This window comes from Antechinus flavipes, chromosome 4, assembly GCF_016432865.1.
Source record: "Antechinus flavipes isolate AdamAnt ecotype Samford, QLD, Australia chromosome 4, AdamAnt_v2, whole genome shotgun sequence".
Classification (NCBI taxonomy): domain Eukaryota; kingdom Metazoa; phylum Chordata; class Mammalia; order Dasyuromorphia; family Dasyuridae; genus Antechinus; species Antechinus flavipes.
The window spans coordinates 163048285-163071466 of NC_067401.1; the positions used below are offsets into that span (position 1 = coordinate 163048285).

The following is a 23182-nucleotide window of genomic DNA, read 5'->3' on the forward strand; positions in this document are numbered from 1 at the left end:
GTTGGGGGTGTTCTTTGGCAGGGGGGAGGGGTTGATGGTGGGAGGAAGATAGAAGAAATACCAGCAAAAATGTGACTAGGATAAATATCAGGGGCTTCAAAATGTCTCTTTAATCTTGGCTATTCTCACACAGGTGATTAAAAATCCCCGGCCCCGCTCCCCTCGATGGCTCAGCACCTCCATCCCTGAGGACCAATGGAAGGGTACCCTGGCCCAAACATCCTCAGCAGAGTACAATGTCAACAACTTGGTGAGCCCAGTGCTCTTCCAGGAGGCCCTGAGGCATGTCCCTGACAATGCTGTGGTGTTGGAGATCGCCCCCCATGCTCTACTGCAGGTATTGGGGCCCTGGGGGAAGGCCAGACTCAAGCACCTGGCACAGTTGCTCCAAGAGCATGCCAGAAATGTTGCCAACATCTTTTAGTGGCAGAAGACTCATTCTAATAGTTGGCAAAGAATATCTCTTGCTTGCTCCTACTGTGCTGTGGGCTGTCAGGGAGGCCTATATAGCACAATGTAAGAAATTTCTTAAGTACCTCTAGGTGGCATGTACCATGTCCCCTGAATTGGGTGTTGAGATAGAAATTTTAACTCAGATGGAATCCCTACCATCAAGGAACTTTTAGTAAGCAGGTAAGACATGACGAATCACACAGAATCGTGTGATAAGGATATTAAAGAGTTGGAAAATAAAGCACTTATTGGAGTTTAAAGGGAAAAATTCAAGGTCACAATTCTGCCTAAAAGTAATTTATAATGTCATTAGAGGTGACAAGAAAAATCAGGAAATGGTTATTGAGCTCACCTATCCCCACTCCACCCCCCAAAAAATTATTAATATGTGCCATATGAATTCAGAAGAGAGGGAGATGATGAGGGGCAGTGTGGTAAAGTGGTTCAAATCCTGCTTCTGACATTTAGTAGTCCATGTGAACCCTGGGCAAGTGGATTAGCTTCCTCATTTTTTTTGTTAAATGATGGGCTTGGATTTAAGAAATCTCTTAACTATAAATCTGTGTTCTTTTGAACCTGGAAAAGGTAGATTTTTTTTTTTTAATTATAGCTTTTTATTGACAGAACATATGCATGGGTAATTTTTTTAACATTGACAGTTGCAAAAACTTCTGTTCCAACTTTGCCCCTCCTTCCCTCCACCCCCCTCCCCTAGGTGGCAGGTAGTCCCCCTACATGTTAAATACATTAAAGTATATTTTAAATACAATATATGTATATATATTTATATAGTTCTCTTGTTACACAAGAAAAATCAGATTTAGAAAGGTAAAAATAATCTGGGAAGAAAAACAAAAATGCAAGCAGTCCACACTCCTTTCCCAATATTCTTTCACTGGGTGTAGCTGATTCTGTTCATTACTAATCAGTTGGAACTGATTTGGATCCTCTCATTGTTGAAGAGAGCCACAACCATCAGAATTGATTCTCGTATAGTATTGTTGTTGAAGTATATAATGAACTCCTGATTCTTAGCATCAGTTCATGTAAGTCTCTCCAAGCTTCTCTGTATTCATCCTGCTGGTCATTTCTTGCAGAACAATAATATTCCATAACATTCATATACCACAATTTACTCAGCCAATCTCCAATTGATGGGCATCCATTCAATTTCCAGTTTTTAGCCACTAGGAAAAGGGCTGCCACAAACATTTTTTGCACATGTGGGTTCCTTCCCCTTCTTTTTAAGATCTCTTTGGGATATAAGTGCAGTAGAAACACTGCTGGATCAAAGGGGATGCATAGTTTGATAACTTTTTGAGCATAGTTCTAAATTCCTCTCCAGAATGGTTGGATACGTTCATAGTTCCATCAACAATGTATTAGTGTCCCAGTTTTCCCACATAGCCTCCAATATTTGTCATTATCTTTTCCTGTCATCTTAGCCAATCTGACAAGTGTGTAGTGGTATCTCAGAGTTGTCTTAATTTGCATTTCTCTGATCAATAATGATTTGCAATACCAAAACAAAGATCTTGATGAGAGTATTTTAAAAGCTGTTGAGCAAGGGCTATAATATAGCCAAGGGAGACAAGATAGGCTGATGAGCTTTATATATATATAGAAAAATAATCTTAATTTAAGTGGAGATTTTTTTTTTTTTTAAGGAATGGTGGGAAAATAGGTTGGACAGGTATGCCTGGAGATGCTTGAAAGCTGACAAAAGTTTAGACTTGAGGAATTCAGGCAGTGAGTGGCTTTTGAGTAAAGAAGCAAGATGTTGAAAATTATGTTTAAGGAAAATTATTCTCAGGGTTGTATATAGGTTGAGCAGGAAGCTGAATTTGGGTAGATAAGATGGTAGCATGGTTTGGCATCTAAGTATGAGATGGTAAGTTCTTGGACTAGAGTGGGAACAAAAAAGAGATATGAGGGACATGTTTGAGAAAAAATCAAAATTGAATGACTATATATAAGTTCCCTTCCATCTCAATCTATAATCTTATGAAGTGGAATCAATCCAAGTTAAGTCAGGCTTTGAACCTAAGGTTGTTAGTAAGAAAATGGTATTTAGAATGAAAGAGTAAGTGTTAGGATTCTATTTAATTTAGGCATTTCAATTTTAAGATGGTTATAGGACATTCAGGTGAAAATATCCAGGCTTTCAGGTGGACCAAACTGGAATTTAAGAATCACCTACATAAGTCATGAGATCTCTGAGGGAAATCTGTTGAGGAAAGAATTCTAGGAATATATGAAATTCAGTGGGTGTGGGAAGAGGGAAGAGGGAGAGGGGGGCCAGGAGATCAGAAAGAATGATAAAGAGAATCAGAGGGAAACGGTAGGTGCCATTAGATTTGATAGCATAAGAAATTTTTCGGGGGGGGACACAAAACAGACTGGAAAGAAAAGTAGAAGTCATCACTCTATAAATTAGAGGGATATCAGGTCAAGCAAGAAGTAGGTACATGGAAGCACAGTTGGGGTTGGGACCTGGGTTGAGCAGAGCCTCTCAGCTTTTTCTCTCTCTGCCTGGATCATAAGACAATTTCGCTGACCTCTGGGTCTCTCCTTGCCCTTCTTTCCTCCCAGGCAGTCCTGAAGAGAGGCTTGAAGCCAACCTGCACAATCATTCCTCTGATGAAGAAGGACCACAAGGACAACCTGGAGTTTTTCCTCACCAACATCGGAAAGCTCCACCTAACTGGGTAGGCGAGTCAGGTGGGGAGGTACGGGCTATTTGTACTCCATGAGGACTAGCCCAGGTTTCACCATCATAGTCCCACATGGGAATCCTAGAAAAAGAGAGTCCTGCTAGCATGGAAATTTGTTTGACATAACTGCACATATACAGCCTATATGAAATGGCTTACTGTCTTAGAGAGGGAAGAGAAAATTCTCAACTCAAAACTTTTACAATTAAAAAAAAAAAGAAATGTTTAATTTTAAAAATTGTCTTTATGTGTAAGTGGGGAAAAAAAATACTACCTTAAAAGGGGGGAAAAAAGAGGATCCCTAATCCAGTCAAACTCTCTATTGACTCCTCTAATATAGAAAAAATATGGATAACTCAGGTGCTGTTTCAGTTTTGTTAGAGAAACATACACATTCATTCACCCATTTAAATACTCTAAATATCACTCCTACCACTGTCCCTAGTCTGAATCCTGTCGTAGCTTAGCCCAAATGAAATCTGGAACTCTACTGACAAAGGCAGAGAGATGTAACTGGTTCACAAAGCAGTTATCTACCTATGAATAATGGGTACTGACTTGTATATGGTGGCTATAAAACAGAAAGAGTTTGGTTATTGGGTTGGGTTTTTTCTTTAAATTAATAAATATACAAGAATTGATATGACTACTATCAGTGTTGATCTCTTCAAAATAGTTCCTTTAAGAAGCTAGGTATTTATTTCAAGTGATGTTACCCTTATTCATAGTATTTTGGAAACTTATTAGAAATGGTTAAGCTTGTTTAAGAGATAAACTTTGTTTCTAATCCATAATGATATTTCTCAGCTTGATCACTCACATTATTCTTCAGACTCTGCTCCCAGAGTCTTTGAGCTATTCCTAAAAATCAAATCTGCCTCCAAGGAAGATTTGTTAGCATTTACTTCAGTAAATCAAAGTTTCATATTTTGCCTGATAGTCCCTCTACTGATCCCTCTAAATTAGTAGAAAGCCTTTTAAGGTTTTTGTGGCCCAAAAAACTCATTTCCTTCAGACAACTTAAGATTGTCACCCATGGATGGTCTTTTGATTCTATTCTTCATTTGTAGGTTCTTTTTTTTTTTTTTTTTTTTTTTTAAGAGGCCCCATGAAAGAAGGAAGCCACTTTTAGTCAAACAAATCAAATCATATAAAGGAAATGGTGAATCCTTCAGAATTTGGCTAGGCTCAACCTTTACTGGGACTGGGCTTACTATTTATGGCTATTAAAAACCAACCTCAGCTTCAAATCTTGATGAGACATTGATGGAGGATTTGAATGGCAGTCTATCATTAAAGATATTTAAAACAATGTGCTGTAATTCCTAAAGAGGTCAAAATCTTTTTGAGCTTCAGCAGTACAATGAAAAGCTGTCTTTCCTCCCAAGGTGACTAAAGAGAACATTCATTTGGACTTACTAATTCTGGTCTAGTAGAAGTTCATCTTCAGGTTAGGGATTAGAATAGATATCCTCCCAGGTCACTTCCCAAACTGTTTATGACTGCCTCACAATCTCATCTATTTCACAGACTTTCTGAGAAGTTTTGTGTCTTCTGTGTGTCCAGATGTTGATTCATTTTCTTTCTTTCACTTCAGCACTACCGTGAATCCCAATGGCCTTTTCCCACCTGTGGAATACCCTGCCCCTGTGGGGACACCACTCATTTCTCCTCATATCAAGTGGGACCATAGTCAGAATTGGGATGTTCCCTCTACCAGCGATTTCCCCAATGGCTCAGGAGGTTCCTCCTCCTCCACCATCTACAACATTGGTAAGGTTCTTCCCTATCTGATCCCTGAAACCTGATTCCTTATGGATATGGCCAAGATCATAATGCAGAGGGATCCAACCCATGCTATCCTATCCATAGCCTACAGTTGACAGTTGGCAATTATCTCTGGCCCTGGCAGTGTTGGACAATAAGCATCCTGTCCAACAGAGAGAATTTGGGGGTGAGTGGGGAGGATCCTGTCTGGACTCAGTTTTATGGAGGCTTTGGGGTGGTGGCAGTTCCAATTTCTCAGAGGTCCATTACTCTTTTGCCCCCTGGTACAAGAAGCCACTTCAGCTGCCCCAGCATGGAGAGACAGTCTGTTCTGGCCCTGGTTGTGTCCCTCAGGAGCTGCACCATCTTAATCAAGTCTTTTCTAAAAGCTTGGCTTGCATGTTCTCTGTAGGGAGAGGATTAAACTAAATGAATTCTGAGGGCTCTTCTAGATCAAAGGGTGTGGGACAGTATTTACTGAGGGCCCACTCTTTTTTTCCCTAGCCCTCTCCTAGGTTCTTGGGGGGGAGGGGGTTACAAAAAGCACATAAAGGATAGAGATCTTCAAGGAGTCTTTCTGGGGAAATAATCATGAAGTGGCCATTGTGGATGTTTGGAACCACTTACCACTGGGAAGTCTGCTCACTAGAGCGATAAGAAAGCTCCATAGGGGAGCATAGAGGCTATTCATTTAGATTTAACTCTGTACAAAGAAAAGTGAGGATAGAAGAACCATTGGATGAGAGCAGAGGATACATGTTGAGGAAATAAATAGACTCTGTTGGCTAGGATGTGGCCAGATTATGAAGGCCATGAATGATAGGGACAGTGAGGTTGGGCTTCATCTCTTAGGCAAAGAGAAGATTTATTGGTTCTTGACCAGAGGCATGGCCTAATCAATAAAAATAGGTCTTTAAAAAGATTAATGTGTAAATATCTTCAGCACAAAGTGGTGAACCAAACTTGTGTAAGAAAGATTGGAAGACAAGGATTGGAGGTAGGGTAGGAACCTTGTTAGGAGGCTATTGACTATTGCAATAGTCCAGGGGAAAGGTGGCAAAGGCCAGAAGTGTGGAGCAGTTTCAGAGAGAGTAGAGGTCAAGGAACAAGTCCATCTGGTATGTCAGAGAAGACATTCAAAAGCCCTGATGAAACTTCAGTTATCCAGACATCTACTAGAGGTCACCCACAGCCAACAGCGGAGGAGTCAGTAGTTTCTTTACTTGCTTTAGGAACCATTTCATTCTTCAAAAAAGTAGAGGCCTCTGCAAGTTAAAAAAATTATCAAAAATCCACAGCATGTCTATTTAATAACAACAGAAAGGAGAGGTATTCACAAGAGGAAATGCTATTCTAGGTGTGATTCTCACTACTGATGAGGAATTCACTGCTAGAGTGGTAAGGAGAGATAAATGTGGGATTTGGAGGGAGCTTTTCCCTAAATTTCAGATTTCCCAGATTTCAAAGAGTTCAAAGGAAATAAAGATAAGATCCTGGGATAGTTAGATAACAAGAATGATAGACCAAAATCAGGGATTCAAATCCTGCTTCAGATTACTTAGTTAATAACTGTGAATCCCTGGCCAAGTTTAAGTGACTTTGATTCAGTTTTCTCATCTGTGAAATGGAGGTGATAATATCATTTATCTCTAATGGAGATGATAATATTACCACCTACCTCTTCAGGATTGTAATGAGGATCCATTGAGAGAATAATTGCAAAATATTTTACAAGCCTTAAAATTGTTGTTGGCTTAAAATTTATAGGGGAATTCAGTCCCAAAGAGATGGGAAATACTAAAAAAGTGAGATTCTTAAGACACAAATGGGAACAGTTCAAGTGAGGAGGGGAAGAGAATTTTTTCTAAAGACACTAAAGTATATGCACAGGGACCTTGCCAACTAACTTAGACATGGAGAGGATAGAATGCTTGCCTTTACTTGGGATGTTGTAAACTGACAACAGAGCAAAAACTGCTCAGTTGTCATATCCTGTATTCTCTACCAAAAAAAATCCTATTTATACTGAAAATGTCAGAACAGAAATGGCCCCAAGGATTGACATCTAAGAAAAGCAAGAAGCCAATGAGAGAGGGACCTCACTGTCTTTGGTACATTTTAAATCACCTGGCCCATGTGAAGGGCCAGCTCTTAGTAGGGGGAAATTGCTGAGATCCTGGGAGAGGTACCAAAAGACAGGTGAAAGGCACTATCCTGATCCAAGAGAGAAAGAGCGATCGAGCGCAAGAGCGCCTGCCAGCTGTAGGCCAATGTGCTTGACTTCAGTGCTGGGTAACATGATAAAGTGAATATCCAAAAAGGAAAGGGGTCATTAATGGGAATCAGCCTAGCTTCATGAAGAACCAGTCATGCCAGACTAACTCTGATCCTTTTTTTTTTTTTTTTAAATTTTTGATAGGGTTATTAAATTGACAAATGAGAAGAATGCTATAAATATTGGTTTACCTAGATTTTAGCAAAGCTTTTGATGTTATTGTGGAGAATATGGTGAGAGGGGGACAAATGATAATATAATTAGATGGATTCAGACATTAATCTATAAAAGGCTAGGTACTCCATGCTCTAGGTGCGCCTATGGATTCAACACTAGTTGAGTAGTCTGTTAGTGAGGCAAGAAGACTTCAATGGGACATCCCAGAACCCAAGTTTAGCATTTTATCAATGACTTAGATGAAGGTATAGGTCACATCTGTTAAGTTTGCATATGACTAGTTATGTCTGCTGTGCCACCTAGCTTCCAGCAAAAGTAGAAGATAGGACAATCAAAAATTCAATCTAAGATGTCTTAGAAATGCATAGAAAAGCAGAAAGGAAATACGGAAATTAATTAAGCACCTACTATGTGCCAGGCACTGGGCTAAGTACTTTACAAATTTGAACTTGGATCTTTTACCTCCAAATCTAGTGTTATATCCACTGCACATCTGGCATAGCTTCCAAAAATAAGGAGGCAGTCTAGCCCCACTGTTCTGCCTTCATCCTATCGCAGTGAGGATGGTTTTCACTTGTGGCTACCATAATTTTTAGAGGACATTGTCAAGCTAGTGAGTGTCTGGAGGAGGGCCATATGAAGGAGCTGAGGGTAGTTAGCCTGGAGGAGAGAACATTTGGCAAAGATGACATGCAGGTGTTGGGAAGGACCAGGAGCAAGTGGATCAAAGTCTCAAAGGGATAAGGGAAAAACTGACCAACAAAAAGGTCTGTCTACAAGTGGAAAGACAGTCTGGAGAAGTGGCTTCCCCATCTGTGAGGTAGGTCTTCAAGTAATGACCACTCATTGCAGGTTGTGATAGGGATTCTTGCAGCGGGGAGACTCTCCTCAGAGTAGGAGAGGGCCAGGCCTCAGGGGCCAGGGAATTGGGTCACTACTGCATCCTCTTCCATGGAAAAATGACAACCATTCTGACTCTTCTACAGCTGCACAATCCGCTTCTGACTGTCTCCTGTTGATGAAGGGAAGAGATGTGGCCCATCCTTCCTGATGCCTAAGTGTTCTCTTTCCCCGACAGATGCAAGTGCTGAATCCCCAGACCATTACCTGGTAGATCACTGCATTGATGGAAGAGTCATCTTCCCGGCTACTGGCTACTTATGCCTGGTCTGGAAAACCCTGGCACGGTCCCTCGACTTGCCTATGGAGGAGATGCCTGTGGTATTTGAAGATGTCACCTTGCATCAGGCCACCATCCTGCCCAAAAAAGGTGAAGTAGTGCCTCCCCCACCCCCACTCCCACTCCTCCCTGGCCAAACTGTTCCAAGAGCTCTTGCAGGGCAGTGGGGAGGGAAATGAGTTTAAATCCTCACCTGTCTGATAAACAACTTCTATCCTGTAAAATAATGATTTGGGACTGTAAGTCCCAGAGAAAATCCGAGGGGCCAGTAACAACACACCAGAAGGTTGAAAGGAATCATCCATCCCTGCGATAGGATGAAGGAAGCATCCAGAGTACTTGAATGCTCTGTTCTCTCTCCTTTGCAGGCACTGTGTCTCTGGAGGTACGACTCATGTTAGCCTCTCGAACCTTTGAAGTGTCTGATAATGGGACCCTGATTGTGAGTGGTAAGTGAGGGATTGTCACATGCCTGGTGCTCTGAGCCCTGTCCTTGCTTGGCCTACAAGCCTGCTCAGGCCTCTTAAGCCTCCCACCTGTAAGGCCGTGCCAATCTTAACTGCTCCGTAGGTCCAGCTCAGATACCAAACTCCTATCTGTTACCTCCTCCCCCTCTTCCTTGCAGGGAAAGTGTACCATTGGGAGGAGCCAGATGCCAGCCTTTTCGATTATCAGCCAGGACCAAAGCCAGCAGCCTCCACTGCCAAGTTCAGCCTGTCCAAGGGTGATGTGTACAAAGAGCTGCGGCTTCGTGGTTACGACTACGGTCCCAACTTCCAGGGGATATTAGAAACCAACCTCGAAGGTGGGTCTTGTGGTTTACTCTAGAAAAGTTCCCAGAGGGGCCAGACTCTTCTGAGAGAGCCAGTAGAGCAGATGGGCTAAACAGGTAGAGCCAGGGGTTATGTGGGGCCTACTGCCTCCTTTACCCACAAATCCTCAACAAGGCAAGACTCTACTTTTTGTGTGTCATCTAAAACCTCCCCCCAAACCCAGGTGTCCCTAATATCCTGTCTTTTAATGTAAGGTGAGAGTCTCTTATTTGTTGTTCTGTCATTTCTCGGTCATCTCTGACTCTCCATGACCACAATTGGGGTTTTCTTGGCAAAGATATGAAGTGGTTTGCCATTTCCTTCTCCAGCTCATTTTACAGATGAGGAAACTGAGGCAAACAAAATATATTGACTAGCCCAAAGTCATACAGCTTGGAATCTGAGGCCAGATTTGAACTCAGGGAGATTAAGAATTCCTGACTCAAGGCCTGGCATTCTTATTAATACCATCATTTTGGAGAAAAGAGCTATTCAAGGGTTACGAGTTAGTTCCTATGTCCTGCATTGCAACTTGGTACACTCCTGAAGAGCAGGGACTGTCTTCTGCCTCTTTGTATAAGCCTAGTGCTTAGCATAGGGCTGACACATAGTAGATACTTAGTGTAAATGTTTATCAATTATTTATAGGTGAGGCAGAGTGGGCTTCATATTTTATATGAGATTATCTAAGACAAATGTTTTGCCCCAAATTGGCCTCTTTCTTTACATATCTTTGGGTGGAGAAAAATAATGCTAACAGAGAGTTCTATGTTTGGGACTCATCACATGGGGAGTAAGACAAAAAACTGGACCCATTAAATCAAAGAGAGGGGACCCTATTAAGGCATCTTGCTGGAGCAGCTATTTTAGGTACCAAAGCTACTCAGTGGTAGGGGGATGAGTGAACGGGAGGGATGTAGAACTAAGCCTGGAATGTGATGGGCTTCTGGGAGCCAGTGTGGGAGCCCTTCTCGCTGCCACAGGGAACCTGGGAAAGCTGCTATGGAAGGACAATTGGGTAACCTTCTTGGACACTATGCTGCAAATCTCCATTGTTGGGGAATCTCAGCGCTCCCTACGCCTCCCAACACGTATCACCTCCATCCACATTGACCCTGCCACCCACCAGCAGAAAGTGTATCAGCATCAGGATGAGACACAAGGTGACCCCTGGCCTTCCTTCTCTTTTTTCTTTCCTTAGGTGATGTGGTTAAAACTTCCTGCATGGCGGGCTGGAGGTGGGAAAGGAGGGAGGGAGACAATAAGCAATATGTGTAATGATGGGGAGTGCTTTATTGACCCTGGGGCCGGATCCCAAGGCAATGCCTCAGCAAACCTCATTGTCCCTGCAGTGGCAGATGCCTGGGTGGACTCCTGTTTAAGTAACACAGTGGCCGGTGGCGTCCTGATTACACGGCTACATGCCTCTGTGGCCCCTCGGAGGCAGCAGGAGCACCACACGCCCATACTGGAAAAATTCTGTTTTGTGCCTCACTTGGAGAGTGATTGCCTGACTGACAATGCCGAGCTTCAGGAAGAGCTGCAGCAGTGCAAAGGTGAAGAGATCGTCATCTGGTGGGGGCCCTGAAGGATCAGGGTAGTTGGGGGGTGGGGTTGGAGTGGTCAGAAAGGAAAAAGTGTAAATAGACACTGGAAAAAAAAAAAAAAACTAACTCAGAGGTAGACAAGGAGAAAATGAATATGGATCCATTCACCCTATCTCAGAATACTAGAATGTGGGACCTCCCTTTAAAACTTGAGAGATGTAAACTAAATATTCCCAATATCCTCACTTTTTCCTCAGTTGACTTGGTTTATAAGACTGATCACTCTTCCACACATTTCATTTATCCACATCTCTGTTGAAGCAAGATGCCCAGAAGTCATTCCCCATGTTTTGAACTTTCCACCTTTTATTAATGAGGACAAGCCATATCACACTGTTACCAGCCACCTCAGCAGGTGACTGAGATGCCCATGTCATATGCACCACCATTAAACTTGGGCCTTCCCCATTCCTGTGTTCTGCTTCTAAGCTTAGGACTTAGGCTTCATCTCACTGGAGGCCAGTCAGCCAATCTACCAAGATCTTTCTTGGAGTCTGTCCCATATACTTGGTGTTTCCCTTCCTTCCACTTTTGGGCCAAGATGTATGGTCTTTCTAAGACTTCAGGAGGTTTAGAATGAACAGGCAGAGACACCTCCTGACAGTTCTGTTCAGGTCATCTGCATCTGTTGAAGTTAAAAGCAAATTGAATACAGAAATATTTGAGCAATTTGCAGGTGATATCCTGGATTATCCCGGGAAGAGCTCGTGGTGTTGATTCTGGATGGAGCCATAACAATAGGAAGCTTAGAGTGCAGTCAGACCCAATTTCTAGAAGTGAGAAGAGATCATCAAAATAGGCTTCTCCCCTTTGAGAAGCAGTGTAAGGTGGGAAGAGGGAGAATGGTGGTGAACAGTTCTATCCTCCCACAACATCTGAGCACATTCTCGATGACTTTCTTTTGCCCTTTACAGTTTGCCTCAGAAAATGAAGTATAGTCATCCCCTTGCCTCATTTGTAAATGGGGAAAGTGAAGCCTGAGAAGGCAGAAACTTATCCCATTTAGTACAGCAAGACAAATTGGCAGCTGTCCTGGAATGAAACCAAACCCAGCTCCTTGCTTTAGTTATCACCTAAGGATCCTGGGCCTTGCTCCCAACCTGGCCTTACTTATCCCAATTCCTTGCAGGCCTGATCCAGAAACTGCAGACCAAGGTGGCTCAGCATGGGGTAAAGCTCTCTGTACCAGGGCTTACTGGGGCAGAGGCTGCTCCCTCCAGTGATCCCCCACAGAAGGGGCTGCCCTATCTCCTGGCAGCTGCCTCTCAGCTGCAGCTCAATGGAAACCTGTCTGTAGAGCTGGGGCAGGTGGTAGCTCAGGAGTGGCAGCGCTTGCAGGAGGATCACCTGCTGGCAGGGCTCCTGGATTCCCAAGAGCTGAAGGCCTGTGTGGATACAACCTTGGAAAACATCACCGGTTACAAGATGAAGGTGGTAGAGGCAAGTATGGCATCCCAGTAGGAAAATGGCCATCAGAAAGTGGTACCTGGTGGTGGACTAAGCTAAAGATGGGTAGCAGAAGGGGCAACAAACCCCCTGGGAAGAGTCTTAGCACCTTGACTTTTTGTCTCTCCTTACATAGGGGAAAAACTATAAAGTTAATGCTAATTGCTAATCCAGATTAATGGAAAGAGAGTTTCCCCATTAGTTTTCCACATCAAGGAAACCATAGGCTCAGGCCCCCACCCCAAAATGTTTCCTTGAAAACTTCACTTGAAACAGCAATATAGCCAACTAAAACAGGCTTAGTAACTATGTACATTTAAGTCTAGCATGAGGAAATCAAAGTCTTCACTGGTATTCTTACAGAAGGTCCATTCTTGGTCATCTACTCTGAATAATTTACTTTTAATTCCTACTGATGCAGTTCGCCCCAGGTCCCCTCTTTGCCATCCAACCATTTATGGATTTCTATCCAGGAATTATAGAAATGTCAGAGCTAGAAGGAATCTTACGATTAGAAAGGGATTTCTTTTTGTCCCAACACCTCCATCTCACAGAGGAAGAATCTGAGAGAAGAAGGGGCTTGGCCAAGATAACACCAAACTAGTCAGCAGCAGAACCTAGAACCCCATTATCTGAGGTCTTGAGTCTCCTAGGAATGTTAATTCTTCCACATCCACCCAGAGGGACTATAAATAGGAAGATAATCTGTGATGAAACAAAAATTGGACCTTAAATGGCCAGGGCAAAGATAATTGGCATGGTTTGGGTCACCTGTGCTATTCGCTCTGTTTCATCAGACTGGCTGCTCAGGAGCTAAGTAGGCAGACTCAGTCAGTGACTGTCCCATGGCCCTTTGGGAAACCCTACACCAGTCTAACATAATCCTAGGCTAGATGCATAACAGACACTTGTAAATACTTGGCTGGCCAGGCATTTGATCAACCATTTGAAAACGAGTAACTATAAGAGGAATCTGGAGACCTGATGGGATAGGAGTGGAGATAGAAAATGAGGCACAGAGGGAGGGTGACACTTGCCGATGCAGTCCCTATAATGTCCAATCCAGGGGCATTAAGAGGGGCTGAGAAGCGTGGCCTGGGACATGCCTTGCCTTTCCCTTCCCTCTCCTTGACCTTCACCATTCTCTTCTCTGGATTTAAAGGTTCTAGCTGGAGATGGCCACTTGTACTCCCGCATCCCTGGCCTTCTCAACAGTCAGCCCATGCTCCAGGTAGACTACATTGCTACCGACCGTCAGTCCACATCTCTGGAAAGCCAGGAAGCTCAGTTACAACAGCAGGGCGTCTCCCTGGGCCAGTGGGACCCAGATGAGCCTGCCCCTGACAACCTGCACAATGCCGACCTTCTGGTGTGTAACTGCACCATAGCTACCCTGAAGGATCTCACCACTGCTCTGAGCCACATGAGAGCTGCCACCAAGGATGGAGGATTTCTACTGTTGCATACTCTCCTCAAAGGCGAGACCCTGGGGGAGGTAGTTGCCTTCCTTACCTCCAACCAGCATCAGAGACAGAGCCTCCTAAATCAGGTGAGTTAATGGTGGGAGGTGTTTGTGATTCTTTAATACTCTGTCCTGACCTTCCCAACCAAAGACCATCAATGAGTCTCTTTTTAGGCCTTAGTAATCTCTCATGGGAATAATCTATTCCTTCCCAAACCGATTTTCTTTCTATTTGTCTGACCTTCCCTTCAGGGTTCCTTATAAATGAGAAATGAAAAAGAAGGATTGATGATGGCTAATATTTTAAGTTGTTTTAAGATTTGCAAGGCTCTTCATATATCTAATTTTGGTGAAAAATGAGTGAAATGGTCTAAAAATAATCTTGTAATCACAAACTCCTCTCCAAACTGCATGATATCCTCCTACACCCTGGGACAGCTGAGCCACTCCAAAGCAGGCTAAGCATACTCTTGAGGTCAAGGGTGGAGAGGCCAGGGATTTGGGGCCTGCTTATTCCCTTTTGCCCCTAGGGAATACATACAGTTTAAGTTCCCTCCCACTGCCCTCTTCACCCTCCTCACAATAAGAGAGAAACCATCTCCAGCTGACAGTAGGGCTCTCAGATAACTGAGAGCTAGAAAGGGGCCAAGGGACTGTACTTAGTGATTGATTAAATCGGCTTTTTTTCTGTTTGGGGAGCTTTGTTCTTTTTTTAGCTTTTATTGTAAAAGCTGTATTCCCATCTGTTTGGCTTCAGTGAGGGGGCAGGGGTGTCTGTTTTCAGTGATGTCAGGCAGGAGGGAAGAGGACCCAACCCTGGTCAGGAAAGAAAATCTTTTTCATGTCTCAGGCCAGAAGGTCATGTCTGTGGGAACCACTGCATTGTAGAGCAGGGTTTCTGACCTAGTGGGGTCTGATATTGTGGTCCCATCAGTGCCATCAAAGCAATGATAATGATACTCCTTTGCAAAACATAGTGGAGAGGAAGAGGCAGCCTGAAGGCTAAGGAGGAGAATCAGGGCAGTGGGCTACAACTTTCCGTATCAGCCCCAATGAATGGAAAATAAGGAAAAAAAAAAAAAAAAAAGCAATGTAAAATACTATGGCGCTGGGGGAGGTTGGGGTAGGGGGAGGGGGCGAAGGAGAGAGGGTATGTGAAAATAGCACCTATTTGGAAATAAAACTGAAAAGACCTTCCCCAGGTTGCAAAGGTATCAGACCCCCTCACTTCTGAACTAAATTGGCTTTAAGATCTAACTCGAATAGTATAGTAGCCAATGGCTTCCAAGTCCCTCTGTATTGGTCGGGGGAGCAACCCTGCCCAGGTGTATACCTTAAAGTGACCTCATCTGAGGAAGCAGGTAGCCAAAGAGGCTTTCACTGCTAGGAGGAAAAGAACATCAGAATATATGATTTGAGGACAGAGGAAGGAAAACAGAAGTTAGCACTTAGATGAAGAAGCATAAAAGGCACCTTGGCACTCCTCTTCCAGTGCTTAGCACAATGTCTGACACACATAGTAGGTTCTTAATAAATGTTGATTAATTGATTCTAAGCATCTGCTAAAGAGTTGTGGAGAACTGAGGGAAGTGGGACATCCCCATAAGCACCATGTCCTGTAAAACTTGTTGGAGAAAAGAGGCAGTGTTAAATGGACAGTCAAGGGTCCCAGGGCCTGCCCTGACCTCTCTTCCTCATCTCTCCTGGCAGGCAGAGTGGGAGAATGAATTCCAGAAGGCTTCCTTGCATCTAGTAGGACTGAAAAAGTCCTTCTATGGCTCTGCTATTTTCTTATGCCGCCGGCTAGCCCCTACCCAGAGCCCCATCTTCCTGCAAGTGGAAGACACAAACTACAAATGGGTGGACTCTTTAAAGGTGAGTGTTCATTTGGCTCCCTAGCTCCTTCAAGTAGGCTCTGATGAGCATAAAGTTGAGGGGAAAGCCAGATTGTTGCATACTTTTGTTCCTATGTTCAAGTCATTTCCTTCCCACTTGAAGAAAATTTATTTTCCTTCCATGGACTTCTCTTATAGAACATTCTGGCAGAGCCCTCCAACCAACCAGTGTGGCTGACAGCAACTGGCTGCGCCACCTCCGGCATTGTAGGAATGGTGAACTGTCTCCGAAAAGAACCGGGCGGGCAGAGAATCCGGTATGGAAAGGTGCCGGGCACTCGCTGATGTATCTTCTCTGTCTTTCTTCCCTCCCACCCACCCCAGGCATCTCATTCTGACTCTGCTCTTTTTAACTCTTTCAGGTGTGTCTTGGTGTCCAACCTCAATTCCTCCTCCACCATCCCCCAAACCAGCCCATCCACCAAAGAGATGAAGAAGCTACTACAAGAAGACTTGGTGATGAATGTATATCGGGATGGAAAATGGGGGGCCTTCCGCCACTTCCCACTGAGAGAAGGTGACATTCCCCCTGGTTTCTCCTCTTCCTATGTCTGTCTCTAAGATATTGGTCGCATTCCAAGGCTGAATTCCCTGGGGCCCTGGGAAGCAACTTGAACTCCAACTCCCACATGGGTTACTAAGGAGACAGGAAGGAGAGAAAATTCGCAAAATGTGAAAGACTTGGGGTGAAGGTTTGGGGTGACACTGCACCCCCTCTACTTCAGGGTTATCCATGCGGCCACATCTGTCACTCTGAAGAACAAACGTCTTGTCACTTAGCCAGCCCCCTCACCGTCGGGCTCCTTCTGTGTTCCTCTTATCCCCGCTAGGCAAAACCATGATTCAGACTGAGCACGCCTTTGTCAACGTCCTGACCCGAGGGGACCTTTCTTCCATCTGCTGGGTATGTTCCCCGTTGCGCTATGCCCAGCCTTCTGGCCCCAGTGCGCAGCTCTGCAAGATCTACTACGCCTCACTCAACTTCCGGGACATCATGTTGGCCACCGGCAAACTCTCTCCTGATGCCATCCCAGGTGCGTAGCCCAAGGAGCTCGGCCTGAACCCCCAGGAGTCATTTTGGGATTAGAGCTGGCCAACTGAGAAGGCCTGATCATGAGCCCAGCCAAGAGAACCCACTGTGTGGTATAGGAGGGTCAGGGGGCTGCTGAGGGCAATTGGCTTTCGGGGATGGGGCAGAGAGAGTAATGGTGGCAACTCTTCATCCACGACTCCGTGCCCAAAACAAGACATGAGGACTTACTCTGTATTCCTTGTAGTTTATAGAGGGAAGAATCCATGAAGGAAAAGTGAAAGAAAAGGTAGTTCCTGCGAAGAGATCTTAGAAACCTGCATTTCCAAACCTAGGCTATATGTAACATTCTCACTCCATTATCTGTCCTCTGGGCTCATGCTTGCTCCTTAATTGCCAAGGATTTGATGAAAAGAAGTCCAGATTTATAAACATGACGGCCCAAGAGGCTACAAAGCTACAATAGATAAGAAGTGAAAGGAAGAGGAAGTACCCTGAAGGCAATGGCCCAGCCCAGGAAAAAAAAGCAGCCAGGTCTCACCAAGCTCTCCCCTTCAATCTAGGAAAATGGGCCAACCGGGATTGTATGATGGGCATGGAGTTCTCCGGGAGAGATGCTGATGGCAGACGGGTGATGGGTCTGGTGCCCGCGGAAGGGCTGGCCACCTCGGCACTCCTTTCCTCAGACTTCCTTTGGGATGTGCCTGCCAACTGGTAAGTTAGCGTGAATGTCTAGGGCTCAGCTTCTCAAAAACATTGTCACAACTCCATATAGCATCTCATGCCTGAATGTAATGATCATGAAATTATGTTTTATTATCAGCAGCTGTTTGGTTTGTATATCTATTTTATATACCCATAAACTCAGGGTCACATAAAAGTTTCTCGGGACAAAAAGGGATTGAAAGTAGAAAAAGTTTAAGAAGCCCCGTTCTAGGGAACCAGGTAACCAGAAATACCATTGGAGTGGAGAGGTGGAAATGAATGGAGTAAGGCAGAAGAAGGTACAGAGGAAGAACTGTGCTACCATAGGTTTTAGTAGCTAAGGGACTATTGCTTCTGCATCTAAACCTTCTTCCCCTTGGCATCTCTATTTTCAGGACCCTGGAGGAAGCTGCTTCTGTGCCTGTTGTCTATACCACAGCCTACTACTCCCTGGTAGTCCGTGGAGGCATAAAAAGGGGAGAAACGGTGCTCATCCACTCTGGCTCTGGGGGTGTTGGCCAGGCTGCCATTGCAATTGCTCTGAGCATGAATTGCCGGGTCTTTACCACAGTGGGTACGTTCTCTCCCTGCCCTGCTCTTTCCCATCACATACACTCTGTCTTTCTCTCTTGTTACACACATACACACACACACACACACACACACACACACACACACACACACACACACTTAACTTCCAGGTCCCTCCTTTCTATTTCCTGGATTCCTAAAAGTTCTTTTTTTGAGTCTGAGCTCCTCAGGGATGGGAACTATATGCCTTGGGCAGTGTCCCCTTCCTTGGGCTGATCAGCAGACAATGCCTCCTCAGGGTCGGCGGAGAAGCGGGCCTATCTCCAGGCCAGATTCCCCAAGCTCGATGCCACCAGTTTTGCCAATTCACGGAACACGTCATTTGAACAACATGTGCTAAAACACACTGGCGGAAAAGGTGAGCCCCGGACACAGAGAGTGGAGAAAGGAAATGGGGACGAGGACCAAGTGGGGAAAAAATTCCAGCCATCTTGAGAAGTATGATTTCTTGAGGGAAGGGTACTTTCTTCTTCTTAGGATGGGTAAGTAACCAAGAGCCATAGAACATCAATAATTGAGATGCCATCTAGCTTTTGAGGCCCAGGGAAAGGTCTCGGGGGATTAGAAGATAGGACAGCCCTTTCAGACTGTGGTGGGTCAGGACCTGACGCTGATGCCAGGCTCTCTTTGCCCCTTTCCAGGAGTAGACCTCGTCCTGAATTCTCTGGCAGAGGAGAAGCTACAGGCCAGTGTTCGGTGCTTGGCTCAGCATGGTCGCTTCCTAGAGATTGGAAAGTTTGATCTGTCAAACAACCACGCCCTAGGTAAGCTGTGGGGTACAGGTTCCAAAGATATCTTCCTTTGGTGAGGGGAGGGGATGAGAAGGTGGGAGCATCCCAGCCCACCAAACCTGAGCCAGATCCCAGCCCTGACCTGAGGGGAGAGGTCCTGTGCTGCCAATCACCACCATCTCCCTTCCCTTGTGGCAGGTGCTTTGAAGGGAAAGGGTGACTCTCATGTACTTTGCTTCTTGCCCTAGGAATGGCCATCTTCCTGAAGAATGTGGCCTTCCATGGCATCCTGCTGGATGCCCTCTTTGAAGAAGAAAATAGTGACTGGAAGCAAGTGGCAGAACTGCTGAAGGCAGGCATCCAGAGTGGTGTGGTCCAGCCTCTAAAGTGTACTGTCTTTGGGAGGGATCAGGTGGAGGATGCCTTCCGCTACATGGCCCAAGGGAAGCACATCGGCAAAGTCATCATCAAGGTGAAAAGACTGGCCTCAGCTCCCCACTAGGAAAGGACTATGTCCAGGAAATTCCAGGAGAGTAATTGTCTTAGGGGCTTAGCTATTTAGGAAAGAACATCCTTGCAGAGTTCTCTTGATCACAAAGAAGACCTTGGCATCTCCCCTACTCCTTGAGCTTTCCAGGGAGAAGTCACATATATCCACCCTATTAATCCATCTAGGCTCCTGCAGTCGAGTTCAAATCAGGTCTTTCTTCCGGCCAAATGATAGACCCATTTATTTTCTTGAGGAAGATGATTCTAATAGCCTTCAGCACTCTCCTCCTCGGACTCATTACTCTATTTCCTTTGACTTATATAAAAGTTCAGTCTCAAGATCTCTGTCCTCTGAAAGGTGTAATTGGTCAGATTCTTTAGCCCTGGGGCCATATTGCTGGAACAGAGAATGAAGGGTAGAGATGGGGGAAACGTTAAGAAAGTGTGTGTGTGTGTATATATATATATGTATATCTGTGTATATATGTGCTGGGGGAAACAGGTGCAAGAAGAAGAGAAGCAAGCTATGGTGAAAGGAACAAAGCCCATCCTGATCTCAGCCATTTCCAAGACGTTTTGCCCCAACTCTAAGTCCTACATCATCACAGGAGGACTTGGTGGCTTTGGACTTGAATTAGCTCAATGGCTTATTCTTCGAGGGGCTGAGAAACTTGTTCTGACTTCACGTTCAGGCATTCGGACTGGTATGTGGAAGAGGGAGAGAGTGTTTATGTAGGGCAAAGACCAAGCTCTTTGAGGGTGATGGGGGAATAAAAACCCAGGGATATCCTGCTAGACCCTCACATTTGCCCCTTCTCTTCCCAATCCCCCCCCCCCCCCCCCAGTCTAAAATCAGCAATCTGGAGAAATTGCCTATCCCTCCGTGATTGATTGCTTCTACAGGGTATCAAGCTAAGAGGATTCAAGAGTGGCAGCAGGAAGGTATCCAGGTCCATGTGTCCACAAGTAATGTCAGCACACTGGAGGGAGCCCAGCAGCTGATAGAAGAGGCCATCCAGCTTGGGCCTGTTGGAGGCATTTTCAACTTGGCTATGGTGAGTGGAGGCTCTGGCCTAGGCAGAGGCTGAGGAGTGCATGCAGGCAAGATGATGCAGCCCAGATGTCTTAGAAAGTTGCTCTTTGCAAATAATGTGATCTAGGACTGTCACTGAAACCAGATCCCTGGCAGAGGAGGAGTCTTTTACTGACCTTGAATAATTTTCAAGAGTGTCCCATATCATTTTCCTGGTTTCTACTTGGGAATTTGTTTTCTCTAAGAGGAACATGACTTCAAGGGATTAAGAATGTAAGAATTGGGACCCCTGGGGTAGGCAAGGTAGAAAGGTCAAAATAGAGAAGAATTATACTATGTTTCTGCAATGGGAAGAGCAGAGATGTCCCTGGTCTATTTCCTACTGAGGACGACCTCTTCTCCTCCTACTTAGGTCCTGAGAGATGCTATGTTGGAGAACCAAACCCCAGAATTCTTCCAGGATGTCAACAGGCCCAAGTACAACGGCACAATTAACTTGGACAGGTATAATGATTAGTGGGCAAGGGGATCTGAAATGCTGCCACTTAAATCACCTCTGACAGCACATCCTCAATTCAATTCTACAATCAATCAAGCATTTATTAAGTGCATATTCTGTAGGAGGCACTGCAGTGAAGCCCATCATGATAGCTGAGGGGGGGTCACCTTGTAACAGGGTGGGGGAAAAAAGAGAAAAGGGGTCAGAACATCACCTTTGATGGACATCCCTAGTTAGAGAATGTGATGTACATGAAGATTCAGCAAAGGAGACCATAAAGGAGAGGTCAGGCATATGGGAGTAAGCATCATAAAAATCCAGAGAGAAGAAGCATCCAGGAAAACTAGTCAGCAGAATCCAATGTTGCAAAGAAGTCAAGAAGGATGAGATTTGAGAAAAGGCCAATTTATTTGGCCAGTAAGAAAACATTGGTAACTTTTTTTTTTTAATTCTATCTTTTTATTGACAAGACATATGCATGGGTAATTTTTCAACATTGACCCTTGCAAAAACTTCTGTTTCAACTTTTCCCCTCCTTCCCTCCATCCCCTCCCCTAGATGGCAGGTAGTCCCCTACATGCTAAATATGTTAAACTATATGTTAAATACAATATATGTATACATATTTATACAGTTGTCTTGCTACACAAGAAAAATCAGATTTAGAAAGAAGATAAAAATAACCTGGGAAGAAAAACAAAAATGCAAGCAAACAATAACAGAAAGAGTATAAATGCTACATTGTGGTCCACACATATTTCCCAGTGTTCTTTCTCTGGGTGTAGTTGGTTCAGTTCATTACTGATCAATTGGAACTGAATTGGATCCTCTCATTATTGAAGAAAGCCACTTCCATCAGAATTGATCTTCATATAGTATTGTTGTTGAAATGTATAATGATCTCCTGGTTCTGCTCATTTCACTCTGCATCAGTTTATGTAAGTCTCTCTAAGCCTCTTTGTATTCAGCCTGCTGGTCATTTCTTACAGAACAATAATCCATAATTTATTCAGCCACTACAAAAAGGGCTGCCACAAACATTTTTTGTACATACGGGTTCCTTTCCCTTCTTTAAGATCTCTTTGGGATATAAGCCTGTTAGTAACACTGCTGGGTCAAAGGGTATGCACAGTTTGACAGCTTTCTGAGTATAGTTCCAAATTGCTCTTCAGAATGATTGGATTCATTCACAATTCCACCAACAATGTATCAGTAGCCCAGTTTTCTCACATCCCCTCCAACATTTGTCATTATCTTTTCCTGTCATCTTAGCCAAACTGACAAGTGTGTAGTGGTATCTCAGAGTTGTCTTAATTTGCATTTCTCTGATCAATAATGATTTGGAACACCTTTTCATATGGGTAGAAATAGTTTCAATTTTGTCATCTGAAAATTGTCTATTCATATCCTTTGATCATTTATCAGTTGGAGAATGGTTTGATTTCTTATAAATTAGAGTCAATTCGCTATATATTTTAGAAATGAGGCCTTTATCAGATCCTTTGGATGTAAAAATGTTTTCCCAGTTTATTCCTTCCCTTCTAATCTTGTCTGCATTAATTTTGTTTGTACCAAAGCTTTTTAACTTGATATAATCAAAATTTTCTATTTTGTGATCAATAATGATCTCTACTTCTTCTTTGGTCACAAATTCCTTCCTTCTCCACAGGTCTGAAAGATAAACTATCTTAAAAACACTGGTAACTCTTGAGACAATGGTCTCATTTGAGAAAGAAAGTCAGAAGCCAGAGTGAGAGCAGATTTATTTTATTTTATTTTTGAATGTTTTTTTTTATTTTATAATAACTTTTTATTGACAGAACCCATGCTAGGGTAATTTTTTACAACATTATCCCTTGCACTCGCTTCTGTTCCAATTTTTCCCCTCCCTCCCTCCACCCTCTCCCCTAGATGGCAAGCAGTCCTATATATGTTAAATATGTTGTAGTATATCCTGGATACAATATATGTTTGCAGAACCGAACAGTTCTCTTGTTGCATAGGGAGAATTGGATTCAGAAGGCAAAAATAACCCGGAAAGAAAGACAAAAATGCAAATAGTTCACATTCATTTCCCAGTGTTCGTTCTTTGGATGTAGCTGCTTCTGTCCATCACTTATCAATTGAAACTGAGTTAGGTGTCTTTGTCAAAGAAATCCACTTCCATCAGAATACAGCCTCATATAGTATCGAATGTTAAGGAATATTATTGTTCTGTAAGAAATGACCAGCAGGATGAATACAGAGAGGCTTGGAGAGACTTACATGAACTGATGCTAAGTGAAATGAGCAGAATCAGGAGATCATTATACACTT

General features: G+C 43.9%; 1 protein-coding gene across 1 annotated transcript in view; it reads left to right on the top strand.

Moving 5' to 3' along the window:
* FASN (fatty acid synthase) overlaps window positions 1-23182 on the top strand; it is a 55237-nt gene that overhangs the window by 23699 nt on the left and 8356 nt on the right. The window contains exons 14-35 of the mRNA XM_051995313.1: window positions 134-337; window positions 3046-3161; window positions 4765-4940; window positions 8465-8656; window positions 8935-9015; window positions 9192-9371; window positions 10362-10541; window positions 10731-10934; window positions 12115-12425; window positions 13594-13980; window positions 15604-15768; window positions 15927-16045; window positions 16151-16305; window positions 16619-16822; window positions 17382-17532; window positions 17919-18097; window positions 18353-18472; window positions 18756-18878; window positions 19094-19317; window positions 19837-20038; window positions 20238-20389; window positions 20780-20871. Of these exons, the coding sequence (XP_051851273.1) occupies window positions 134-337; window positions 3046-3161; window positions 4765-4940; window positions 8465-8656; window positions 8935-9015; window positions 9192-9371; window positions 10362-10541; window positions 10731-10934; window positions 12115-12425; window positions 13594-13980; window positions 15604-15768; window positions 15927-16045; window positions 16151-16305; window positions 16619-16822; window positions 17382-17532; window positions 17919-18097; window positions 18353-18472; window positions 18756-18878; window positions 19094-19317; window positions 19837-20038; window positions 20238-20389; window positions 20780-20871 (3917 nt within the window). The remainder of the gene's footprint in view (window positions 1-133; window positions 338-3045; window positions 3162-4764; window positions 4941-8464; window positions 8657-8934; window positions 9016-9191; window positions 9372-10361; window positions 10542-10730; window positions 10935-12114; window positions 12426-13593; window positions 13981-15603; window positions 15769-15926; window positions 16046-16150; window positions 16306-16618; window positions 16823-17381; window positions 17533-17918; window positions 18098-18352; window positions 18473-18755; window positions 18879-19093; window positions 19318-19836; window positions 20039-20237; window positions 20390-20779; window positions 20872-23182) is intronic.